Raw genomic sequence first — 12200 nt, 5'->3', positions numbered from 1 at the left:
GGCTTCGTCATCTCGAGGGCCCCGCCGGCCCTCGGCCGCGTCTCCGCCATGGTCGGGTGTCGCCGGAACGCCGTTCCCGCCGCCTCTCGTGCCAGTCGCCGCCATCCTTTCCGCCGCCAGCCGCCTCCCTGTGGTCGTCTCGCCGTCGCCGTCCTCGGTGAGAATCCCCACCGTCCCTTCTCCTTTTTTTTTCCCTCCTCCGCCGCTCCCCGTGCCCGCTGCCGCGACGCGCCGCTGTCGCCGGCGGTCGTCTGGCCGCACGCCGCCGCGCGCTATCGCTCGACCAGGCCGGCTGTGCCGTGCCCGTGCCCCAGCCGCGCCGCCTCGTGGCCGTCCGATCGGCTTTGGGCCGATCCGAGCCGTCGGTTCCCGTGGACCGGCGGTGGACCGCCTCGGTGGTTCCGATCCACGGTGGACCGGCGCCCTTGTGCCGCTGACCGGTGGGCCCGCTTGCCGGCGCCGCCCCTCCCCCTTGATGACGTCAGCGAGGTCCATTTCCTTTGTAAAAATAAATAATAATTGCGCAATAAATCGAGTTTAATTATAGAAATTCATTTAAATGGCTCAAAACTTCTAAAATTCATATCTAATTCATTCGGACTCCGAATTGAGCCATTCAACTTGCAAAATTCATCTAAAATTGAGCTCTACATGTTTGTTTAGTTTTTATGTACTGTTTCCTTGGTTTTTATTAGAGTTTTTCCTCGTTTTGCGTGCCAGCGTGTAGTTTCCGTCGTTTCGGAAGTCCGCGGTCGCGAGGAAAAGAGTTCGGAAGATCAAAGTGAAGAAGCAAGGCAAGTCACACATTCTCCTTGAGCATGTTGATCCCAATTTATAAATGTTTTACCGTTTACAAATAAATATGCATGTTTTGCTAATTACACGGGGTCAGGGTTTACCTATCTGCTCGCTTGTGCCATGTTTACTTGATATCTGTTCTTTGTCAACCTTGGGTAATAAATTGACTAGCTCGTGTTACTTATGTGACCTAGCTAGAACTATATGCTTAGCCATGCTTAATTACCACTAGCTCAGTCGATGGGATAATTGCAGTTTTAGACATTCTAGTATCTTGTTGAGCCGCGTGCTCGAGACATCTGGCCATGTTTTATGGTCGTAATTATCCAACTAAAATGCGACTGAATGGTGGGCTGTGGGTGCATGGTTTTGCGAGTCGCACCCATAGCAATTAAGGACCGGTTCACGGGAAACCCTAGAAGACTTACAGCGCTTGCCACAAGCGGGAGTGGGTAACTGCTTGATCTGAAGTATAGCTCGACCCTTTCCTAGGCACCGGTGGCGAGGGTGGGCGTGATGGAGTTGGGTCGGCCGGGGTGTCCGGTTGTCCAGCTGCCGGATTCACCGCGGCGCAAGAGGGGACCGCCCACTGCCTTTTTAGGGGTGGGGGTGAAACCTTAGCGTGGTGTGGATGGTTAGGGGAGGGTTATGCGAAGGGTCTCGTCACAATCACTCGACGTGGTGACGTGTGCATCATGGGCACATGATGACGCGGTGACATGTCGGTGGGTTGTGTCTTGTGGGTACAGTTGTGCACCTCTGGCCAGAGTAAAACTATTCGAATAGCCGTGCCCGCGGTTATGGGCGCTCGACCAGATTCACCGTGATTAGTCTCACACTTAATAAATCGACCCAATGCACTGTAGTACAGGTGGGTTGGTTGGGCCTGTTCAACGTGGTGTAGCGTTGATCAGTGGAGATTTTAATGTTACTTTAATTACTCAACAGTTTTACTGTTTTGCTCAATAAAATGTTTTACAACCGCCTTTATGCAAATAGCCACAAACCGTCCTTGTGTTCCCCTTGCACGTCTGCATCGTTGGTGTGGCTTGCTGAGTACGGTGGTTGTACTCAGCCTTGCTATTATTCCCCCTTTTCAGAAGTGTAGTGCTTCTGAGCTGAAGATGGAGTTAGAGGACCAAGGCTCAGACCCCAGTTGAGTTTTGCCTGTGGAGTGGAGCTGAAGCCCCGCTAGGATCGCCTTTTTTCGCTGCTGCTGCTTTTGTTTCGGTGTGAGGACTAAGTGCCTCTTCTGTAAGTATTTTACGCTTTATTTACGTTTGGAACTGTTTATTACTTGTCGTTTTGTGTACCCTGGCTGGTCCTGGACAGGGATTTAATACACAAAATAGTCTGGAAATTTGGGCTAAATTTCTGGGCGTGACAATTGGTCCTGAACATATAAACGCATACATTATGAGGTAGTGTCATATTCTTGATTAGATTAAATTGGCACTTGTTATGAAACGAGACCACCTGTGGGTATTTGACATGATCAATGGTTGTATCCGTCGTAGGCGTGGTCACATCATCGGCAGACTTTGTCAATTAATACCAATACTTGCACACATGGGTGCGATGTTTTCAACCGGAACGAAAAAGTTCAAAAAGCAGCAAAACATGAGTTTTGGACATCATGGATCGGATTGGGTGCGTCCGTGTTGAAAAATTACTCCGTTACTCGCGCGGCCAATTTTTGTCAATTAATGCTGATATTGACACACGTGGGTGCGATGTTTTTAACCGGAATGAAATGTTCAAAGAGCTAGCAAATATTGGCCTATGTTGGCACACGTGGGTCCGTTGTTTTTGCCAATTAATGTAGGTATTGGCCTACGTTGGCACGCGTGGGTGCAATGGTTTTAACCTGAACAAGAAAAAACAGTTAAAAAACCAGAAAAACATGAGATTTTGACTTATTGGAATGGATTGGGTGCGTCCTTGTTAAAAATTCACTCCGTGACTCGCGTGGCAAACTTTGTCAATTCATGCCAATATTGGCACACGTGCGTGCAATGTTTTTAATCGGAACGAAAAAGTTTAGAAAGCACCAAAACATGTGTTTTGGACATAATAGAGTGGATTGGGTGCGTCTATACTGAAAAATCACTCCGTAACTCGCGCAGCGAAAGTTTGTCAATTAATGCCAATATTGGCCTACATTGGCACACGTGGGTGCGATGTTTTTAGCCGGAAAAAAAAAGTTCAAAAACCACAAAAACATGAGTTTTGGACATATTGCAGTAGATTGGGTGCGCCCTCGTCGAAAATTCACTCCGTGACTAGCGTGGTGAACTTTTGTCAATTAATGTCGATATTGGCACACGTGGGTGTGATGTTTTTAACAAGAACGAAAGATTCAAAAAGAACTAAAACATGAGTTTTGGACATATTGGAGTGTATTTGGTGCGTCCGAATCGAAAAATCACTCTGTGATTCGCGCGACGAACTTTCAATTAATGCTAATTTTGGCACACGTGGGTAGCGGAACCAAAATTTTCAAAATACACGAAAGCATGAGTTTTGGACATATTGGAATTGATTGGGTGCGTCCGTGTAGAAAAATCACTCCGTGACTCGCGCGGTGAACTTCTGTCAATTAATGCCGATATTGGTACACGTGGGTGAGATGTTTTTAACCAGAAAAAAAAAGTTCAAAAAACAGTAAAACATGAATTTTGGACTTATTGGACGTACGTCCGTGTCGAAAAATCACTCCGTGACTCATGCGGCGAACTTTTATCAATTAATGCCAATACTGCACTATATTGGCACACGTGGGTGAGATGTTTTTAACCAGAACCAAAAAGATCAAAAAGCAGCAAAATATGAGTTTTGGACATCTCGTAGTGGATTGTGTGCGTCCGTGTCAAAAAATCTCTCCATAACTCGCGCAACGAACTTTTGTCAATTAATACCGATATTGGCACAATGGCACACGTGGGTGCTATATTTTTAACCGGAACAAAAAAGTTCAAAAAGCACCAAAACATAAGTTTTGGTCAAATTGGAGTGGATTGGGTGCGTCCGTATCCAAAAATCACTCCGTGACTCACACGGCAAACTTTTGTCAATTAATATTAATACTGGACTACATTGGCACATATGGGTGAGATGTTTTTTACCGGAACGAAAAAGATCAAAAAGCAGCAAATCATGAGTTTTGGACATCTTGTAGTGGATTGGGTGCGTCCGTGTCGAAAAATCACTACGTGACTCGCGCGGCGAACTTTTTTCAACTAATGCCAATATTGGCCTATATTGGCACACGTGGGTAGCGGAACGAAAAAATTGAAAGGTACAAAAACATAAATTTTGGACATATTGGATTTGATTGGGTGCGTCCGTGTCGAAAAATCACTCCGTGACTCGCACGGCGAACTTTTGTCAATTAATGCCAATATTAGCACACGTGGTGCGATGTTTTCTCACCGGAACGAAAAGTTCAAAAATCACCAAAAACATGAGTTTTGGACATATTTAAGTGTATTGGGTGCGTCCGTGTAGAAAAATCATTCTGCGGCTCGCACGGCGAACTTTCATCGATTAATGTCAATATTGGATTATGTCTACATAACTATCTCGTAGCAAAGTGCGGGCTATCAACTAATTAAACCTTCCCTCCGGCGTCAACATCGTCACAACGTCATTCTTATTCGTGCCAAATTTAGGTGGCTTTCCCAGTTTATCCGCATGTCCACAAATTAATCCCTCATGCTCTTGGCATTTACCCACCAGACGATCACATCACCCGCTCCATTTGCAACGGAGCTCCTTACTCTACCTCGACTTGCAACCGACCAATGGTCGCCGTTTGTTGGGACATCCATACCCATGCATTCTGGATACGCTCTTCTCTCCTCCGTCTTGCTCGTCCTCCTGGCGCTCTCCATCATCACACTAGTGCCACGCATGCCATCACCGCAGTCGTTCTTCCGATCTCCACCGCCTCGCCTGATCAACAGTAGGGTTCCTCATCCATCCGATGCCAGCGATTGTATTTTCTCCGACGGTAAATGGGTGAGGGACGCCGCGGCCGTGACTGCTTACCGGGAGGACTGCCCGTTTCTTGACCCTGGTTTCCAGTGCATCAGCAACGGCCGGAGCAACTCGTCTTTCCGCTACTGGCGATGGCAGCCTCATGGCTGCCAGCTCCCGAAGTAGGTAGCCATCGCCAATGACATCTTTGATAAATTAGTAATTTCTTTTCTGTGGTTTTTCATGATGTGGACATTTTTCAGTTACTTGCATTGCCACTCATTCTTCAATTCCAAATGATTTGAGGTGTTTAGGTTCAATGCAACTGATATGCTGGAGAGGAGCCGGAACGGCAGAATCGTGTTCGCCGGCGACTCGATCGGCCGTAACCAGTGGGAGTCCATGGTGTGCATGCTCGCCGCCTCCGTGCCAGCGGGGAAGTCAAGAATATATGAGCAGTCCGGGAAACCCATTAGCAGGCACAAAGGGTACCTCGCCATGGTCTTCGCAGACTACAACCTCTCCGTCGAGTACTACCGCGCCCCAATGCTTGTCATGATCGACCGCTTCCCGGCAAGCAGCGGTGCCGTCAGGGGAGCGGTCCGGCTGGACATGCTGCCTCGGCACGCCAACCGTTGGGCTGGCGCCGACGTGCTCGTGTTCAATACAGGGCATTGGTGGAATGAGCACAAGACTATCAAATCGTAATTTGAGCCGTAGTTAATTAATTAATTATTTTGTTTCTATGCATACTATGTTGTTTCATTTATTATAACTGATCCCTAAGTCTCAAACTACTGCCACATACATGTTTTCAGGGGAAACTATTTCATGGTTGGTGATCGGCTGAACATGAGCATGGACATGAAGGAAGCATTCCGATGGTCCCTGGAGACAGTGAAAGATTGGGAGATAAGTAGTACACGGGTTCCAAATAGTTATTTTTTCTTCAGGAGTTATTCTCCTTCTCATTATAGGTAAGAATTGTTAGTGAACGATACACACAGTTCACCTCTTTGGTGAATTTTAACAAGACAAAACATAATCCTTCATACAATTTGACCATTCGTTTTATTCATTTTTTTTGCAAAATAAAAAAGAATATAAGCCATGCTTAAAAAAATATTTGACGATAAACCAAGTCACGGGTAAAAACGAAAAAATAAAAGACAATACATATTTTTTTAATAAAATGAATACAATACATATTTTTTTAATAAAATGAATGGTTAGAACGTATTTAAAAAGTCAACATTGTCATGCATTAAAAAAATGGAGATAGTACGTTCCAACGTAGATATATAATGCTTTTAAAATGGATTAAAATGGAGTAGTGGTGGTGATGAGTGGTGAATCTACCACCATCCCCATCACTAACTCCCTACTTTTTGAGTAATTTTATAGTACATTCTACTTGAAGTATATATTTGCTGCAGTATATGGAAGGGTAGGTTCGATATTTGTTAAAAAATATGAAAAGTGTTGTTTAGTATTTTGAAATTGAAGTTTATTTTCATCCGGATTGATTTTCCAGTTGTAGTATTTTTTCTGTATCTCGTCATCCATTCGTGATATAGCGCTTCTTCAGAATTTATCGCGTGTCCCCGGCGTCCTTGACTCCCGACGCACTTGCCTCCAGCCCCGGCGCCTCTATCCCGATTCCTTCATGACAAAAAAAAAAGTTATGTCCAGATTTCACCCGATATGTCTGGACCAGGAAACAACTAAATAACACGTGATTTTCAGATGGAGCTAATATAAATTAAATAACTATTATTTTAGGAAAAAAAGTTACCTCCGGATTTCATCCGGTATGTCCGGACATGGACAACAATGAAAAAACACGTGGTTTTCGGGCGTGCTAGCATAAATTAAATAACTATTATTTTAGGGGAAAAAGTTACTACCGGATTTCATCTGATCTGTCCAGACCAGGAAGACAACTAAATAACACGTTGTTTTGTGGTCATGCTAACATAAATTAAATAACTATTATTTTAGAACAAAAATATTTACATCCGGATTTCATCCGGCCTATCCGGACCGGGATGACAACTAAATAACGCATGGTTTTCCGGTCATGCTAACATAAGTTAAATAAATAATATTTTAGGCAAAAAAAAGTTATGTCCGGATTTCATCCGGTATGTCCGGACTGGGACGACCAAAAAAAAAACATGTGCTTTTTCGGTCATGCTAGCATAAATTAAATAACTATTATTTTAGGAAAAAAGTTATGTCCAGATTTAATGTGATCTGTCCGGACCAAGATAACAAACATAAATTAGATAAATATTAGTTTAGGAAAAAAAATTCCGTCCGGATTTCATCTGGTCTATCCATACTGGGATGATAACTAAATAACACGTGGTTTTCCGGTCATGCTAACATAAATTAAATATCTATTATTTAGGAAAAAAAGTTACATTCATTTGGTCTGTCGGGACCAAGACGACAACTAAATAACACGTGGTTTCCGGTCGTACTAACATAAATTAAATAACTATTATTTTATAAAAATAAGTTAGGTCCGGATTTCTTCCGGTATCCCAGACCGGGATGACAACTAAATAACATGTGGTTTTATGGTCATGCTAACATAAATTAAGTAACACCTATTTTAGAAAAAAAAAGGTTACATCCATATTTTATCCGGTATGTCCGGATCAGGATAACATGTGGTTTTTCAGTCGTGCTAACATAAATTTAATAACAATTATTTTAGAAAAAAAAGTTACTTCCGGATTTCATCCAATCTGTCTGGAGTAGGATAACCGAAAAAACACATGGTTTTCTGATCATGCTAATATAAATTAAATAACTATTATTTTAGAAAAAAAAAGTTATATCCGGATTTCATCCGGTCGGTCCAAACCGGTATGCAACGAAATAACACGTGGTTTTTTTAGTCATGCTAATAATATAAAGAGGCAATTGTGCTTCAGTCCTTGATTTACAATTCAATTGTGATTTTACTCTTACTTTTTAGGGTTTGTGATTTTGCCCCTGTTTTTCTGAAATGAGTCTGCCCCTGGTTTTGACATAAGTTTGGTGGCCTGAAATTTCCAAATTAAACGAATAAAGAAAATGTTATTATTATTTGTGAATGACCATTCTACCCTTGGTTCAATGAGCAAAATCCCGAATTCCTTTACTGTCCGGGTTGCAAGCGCTGGGTTGCAAGTGGTGGCGGCGGCGACGCGCGGCCAGCGCGCGGCAGGGAGGAGAAGCGGTGCGGGCCAGCACGCGGCAGAGTCGGGCGCGGGCAGGGAGGTACGGCAGCGGCTAGGGCTGTCAACGAGCCGAGCTTGAGCGAGCTTGCCTGTCTAGGCTCGAGCTCGAGCCGAGCCTATAAAATGTTCGAACTTTCAAACAGGCTCGGTTCGAGCTCGATCAAGCTCGAGCTCAACTACTGAGCTCGGTTTTTAATTAGAACATTGTATATTTCAAAGGATAATTTTTAAAAAATATTTAATTTATGGTTTATCATATTAGTATAAGAAGAAAAAAAATAAAATAAACATATAATGCCAATACAAGGCATACAAATAACATATTTGATCTACCAATTTATTAAATAGCAACGAAAAATTATATATTACTAGGCCCGTTAGAAGCTCGAGCTCGGCGAGCTTTGGGACAAGCTCGGGCTCGGCTCGTTTGGAGCTCGAGCCGAGCTCGAATCAAGCCTAGGACGAGTCGAGCTCAAGTAGCTCACGAGTCTCGAGCTTTCTTTTTTTACAGCCCTAGCGGCGGCGGCGTCGTGGCTGGCGCGCGCAGGGAGGTGCGGCGCTCCCGCGGCTGCATGCGCAGGGACGGCCTTTGGAGGCGCCGCGACGAGGATGACGGCGAGGAAGAGGACATTGCCGTCGACGAGAGGGACTCGCTCGGGCTGCCGTTGCCGGTGGTGAGCAACTGCTCATCGTCGGAGTGTGAGTACATGGCCGAGTCAGAGGCTGAGCTGGCGAAGACCGAGGAGGAGAAGTGCGCGTCGGCGTCGTCAGCGTCGGAGTACGAAAAGACGTCGCAGTCGAGCACGAGGAGCGTCGCATTCCATGGTGCTGCCGACGCCGGAGGAGACGGGCATAAGCTGAGTGTTAGTGCTGCTTCTATTATTGTGCGTTTAGTTAGTTGGGATTTGGGATGCCATAAATACAATGGTGATCGATCACGATGCCCATGCACGCTGTGGGCCAAAATCATCCATGCAACTGTTCGTTTATCAAGACTAAATCTCTATAACGAGCAAAAAGTGCAAATATCTGTCACTTTTTACCTCCTTTTTTCTAATCATTAGACATTAGTGTTCGTTTTGCTCTAGAAATTATCATTGAATGCCAAAACATGTCAGGGGTATATTTGTCCATTCACCACAAATTTAACACCGCTACCATTAATTAACAAAGTAGGGGCAGGCGGCTACTTCATTTCAAAAAAGCAGGGGCAAAATCACAAACCCTAAAAAGTAGGGATAAAATCACAATTGAATAGTAAAGCAAGGATAGAAACACATTTGGCCCTAATATAAATTAGCTATTATTTTAGAAAAAAAGTTACGTCCAAATTTTACGTGGTCTATTCGTACTAGGATGACAACTAAATAACACGTGATTTTTCGATCGTGCTAACATAAATTTAATAACTATTATTTTTGAAAAAAAAAAGTTAATTCTGGATTTCATCCGGTCTATATGGACCGGGACGATAACTAAATAACACTTGGTTTTAAGGTCGTAACAAATTCCCTTTTTAATCGATATATGTACGTGCCCGATCCATTTTTTTGTTCTCTCCATTTGCTGCTTGCTGCCTGCCGGTTGCTCTTTGCTTGCTGCTGCCCTGCCTCCTACTGCCTGTCATTCCCTGTCTGCGCTCCTTGCCCCTGACTGCTTCCGTCGCCCGGATGCCCTGCAATGCTGCTGCCGCTTCCTGCACTGCTGCTGCCGCGCCTGTAGCAGTTGCGCCCGGGTGCCCTGAAGCCACGACCCTTGACTGCTCCGCATCCCCTTGCCGCTGCGCGCCTCTGGCCGAGCCACCAGTGGCCGGCGCCCTTCTGCGGCTCCGCCCCTTCCCACGCACAGAGACGTCAATCGTGGAGTTGGGGAATTTCCAAAGACCTAGGTTTTGGGTGCGCGGGAAGGGCAGATGGAGGAAAGGAGGTCGGAAAATCGAATCAAATCACATTCGCGGTGGCTATCAGCGGCGGCGGTAGCGCATGGGACGAAGGAAAGCGAACGGAATTCTCTCGGGCCGGATCTGACCGAATAAGAGAACGCGAAAATACAAAAAATACTCCATGCAAAAAGATAGAAAGACAAATTTACCCTTTTCAATTTATACTGTAAACTAATCTAAAGGAAGGTCGGATGAATCGACACCGTTACATCATTTACTAATCTAAAAGGAAGATCGGATGAATCTACACCGTTAGATCGTTTAAACTACAAGTATATACTTTGCATGTACCGTAAAAATCCTCTACATTTTTAAGGTCAAAAAGGGTGCCATACATGTCAACTACCCCACCATCAATTCTCTACTTTTTTGGAAGAAAATATGACAGTATAAATGTGAATACCAAATACATACATAAATTAAAGGGGTGATATATACATTAATGAAGGTAATAATGCTTTAATGCTAATTTTCTTTACTTAAAATCACATTGCAACGCACGAGCTAGTTAATTAATATATGCATATATTTCTCTCTCTCCATATTATACTGTACAATGTTTTTCCATTCTCTATATTAATTAAAAATGCATACAATTTCAAGTTTATATATAGTTCCGTACAGAGAACTTTACAGTTTAAACTAGTATTAAAATGAAGGTCAAAAAATGACAGCAATGGCACGTGGAACACGGGTGGCTCGTGTGCTGACCATCGAGATCCAGTGACCAGCAGTGACCAATTCGACGAGGAGTACTCTTGGATCAACGCCATGATCTCGAACGCCATCGACGGCATCAGAAGCCACGGTCGAAGGAAAGCCCATTTCTTGAACATAACGTACATGACCGAACTGAGGAGGGATGGCCACCCGTCGCGGAACCGGGAGCCTGGGACGCCGCAGGACGCGCCCGAGGACTGCAGCCACTGGTGTCTGCCGGGCGTGCCCGACACATGGAATGAGGTCCTGTATGCACACCTCATGTCAATGGGATATGATATCAGGATACACTAGTACAAAACCCTCGCAGGGACCGGCTGTATATGTGCTATGTGCCTTTTTCCACCTCCACATGATAAAAAAAATATAAAACTAGCATATTTAAACACTATAGTTGTCGGCTCTTAAAAAAACTGGTAGTAATATTGGGTATAATTTTATGCTTTCTAAATGTTTCTTGAAACTAAATGATTTGAAATGATGATGAGATTGGTATATGTGATATGATTGCCTTACTTCCCCTTATGTTGTAAGGGAATGATGTCTATCTATTTATGTTGATATCATGCCATGATTAATATGCTTTATATATTGCTTAAATGATTTGCTTAAATTACGTTGCAAATAGTTTGTGAACTAAAATTTGCTTTATGCTGAAAATTGAGACTACAAATAGCCTTCCATTGACTTAGAGCTTTCATGTATGTAAGTTTGATGGTGCTCTTGCCAGTACATTAATTTGATTAATGTACTGAGTCTTGCCATGTGTTGTTTTATGTTTTGCAGGATTAGACTTAGTTTAATTTGAGTGATGCGGTTTTCGACTGCTTCTTATAGGATTTGAACTTAATGGGGGTAAACCCCTAGTCGGTGTGCTTAAGGATTGGGTAGTCAAGCTTCCGTTGTTCTCTTATATATTTATTTGGCCGGTCGGCCTATGTAACTATTAAGTTGATGTAAGTCTCTTAGTCCCTTTCGTCTTAAATGTGTTTGCTATATATGTCCATGCTTAAGATGAAAGTGTGAATCTAGTGCACATCTTGGGAATTAGATTCACATGAGTTAAGAATATTTGAGATGTTGTAGATCTTTAGCCATTTTGTCAAGTCTCCTGATTGTGTAACACATCTGGTCGCCGCTTTCGAGTGGTTTGACGGGCATATCTCACGCCGAAGTTGACTGGCAGGCTAAAGGCCCAGCAATGTCTTCAATATTCTTCTCTCGATGTGTCGGATATTTCATTATGTTTGTTTGATGACTTGAGTTATTCACTTCATCTCTTAAATATAATGGGAGGTCCGGAGAGCCTACGAAAACTGCCGCCGCAGCTAAGCCGCTGCCGAGCCAAGTCGAGCCGAGCCGCCGCTTTAACCCGTTGCTCGATAGCTGAGTTGCCTAGCCATAGATGCAAACCTAGGTTCCTACTGGCCTACCGTTTGTCGTACCGGGGCTTTACCGTGAATCGTGTCTAGCCCACCAGTTTAGCCTCAGCCGTTGTTGAGTCGTTCGCTCGTTTATTCGAACGAGGT

General features: G+C 44.0%; 1 protein-coding gene across 3 annotated transcripts; it reads left to right on the top strand.

Moving 5' to 3' along the window:
- Positions 1-4450: 4450 nt before the first annotated feature.
- On the top strand, positions 4451-11796 carry LOC136353486 (protein trichome birefringence-like 8). Of its 3 annotated transcripts, none has more exons than XM_066304486.1 (5): positions 4451-4958; positions 5091-5480; positions 5595-5753; positions 10611-10914; positions 11458-11796. In XM_066304486.1, exons 1-5 carry the CDS (start codon positions 4513-4515, stop codon positions 11461-11463), a joined length of 1305 nt encoding a protein of 434 aa, XP_066160583.1. In that variant the 5' UTR covers positions 4451-4512; the 3' UTR covers positions 11464-11796. The 3 variants fall into 3 exon arrangements, with proteins under 3 accessions (XP_066160583.1, XP_066160582.1, XP_066160584.1); XM_066304487.1 differs by having other exon boundaries at positions 4558-4958; positions 10626-10914; XM_066304485.1 differs by lacking the exon at positions 11458-11796 and having other exon boundaries at positions 4549-4958; positions 10626-11256.
- The last annotated feature ends 404 nt before the right edge of the window (positions 11797-12200 follow it).

The sequence above is a fragment of the Oryza sativa genome, chromosome 10, assembly GCF_034140825.1.
Source record: "Oryza sativa Japonica Group chromosome 10, ASM3414082v1".
Classification (NCBI taxonomy): Eukaryota; Viridiplantae; Streptophyta; class Magnoliopsida; order Poales; family Poaceae; genus Oryza; species Oryza sativa.
Note: the sequence above shows the minus strand (reverse complement) of the source record. Positions and strands in the feature narration are given on the sequence as shown.

Coding starts and splice junctions, on each gene's coding strand:
- LOC136353486 (XM_066304486.1), top strand. CDS start 4,513: ATGCTCTTGGCATTTACCCACCAGACGATCACATCACCCGCTCCATTT. Junction 4,959..5,090: donor CATGGCTGCCAGCTCCCGAA/GTAGGTAGCCAT, acceptor TGAGGTGTTTAG/GTTCAATGCAACTGATATGC. Junction 5,481..5,594: donor GAGCACAAGACTATCAAATC/GTAATTTGAGCC, acceptor ACATGTTTTCAG/GGGAAACTATTTCATGGTTG.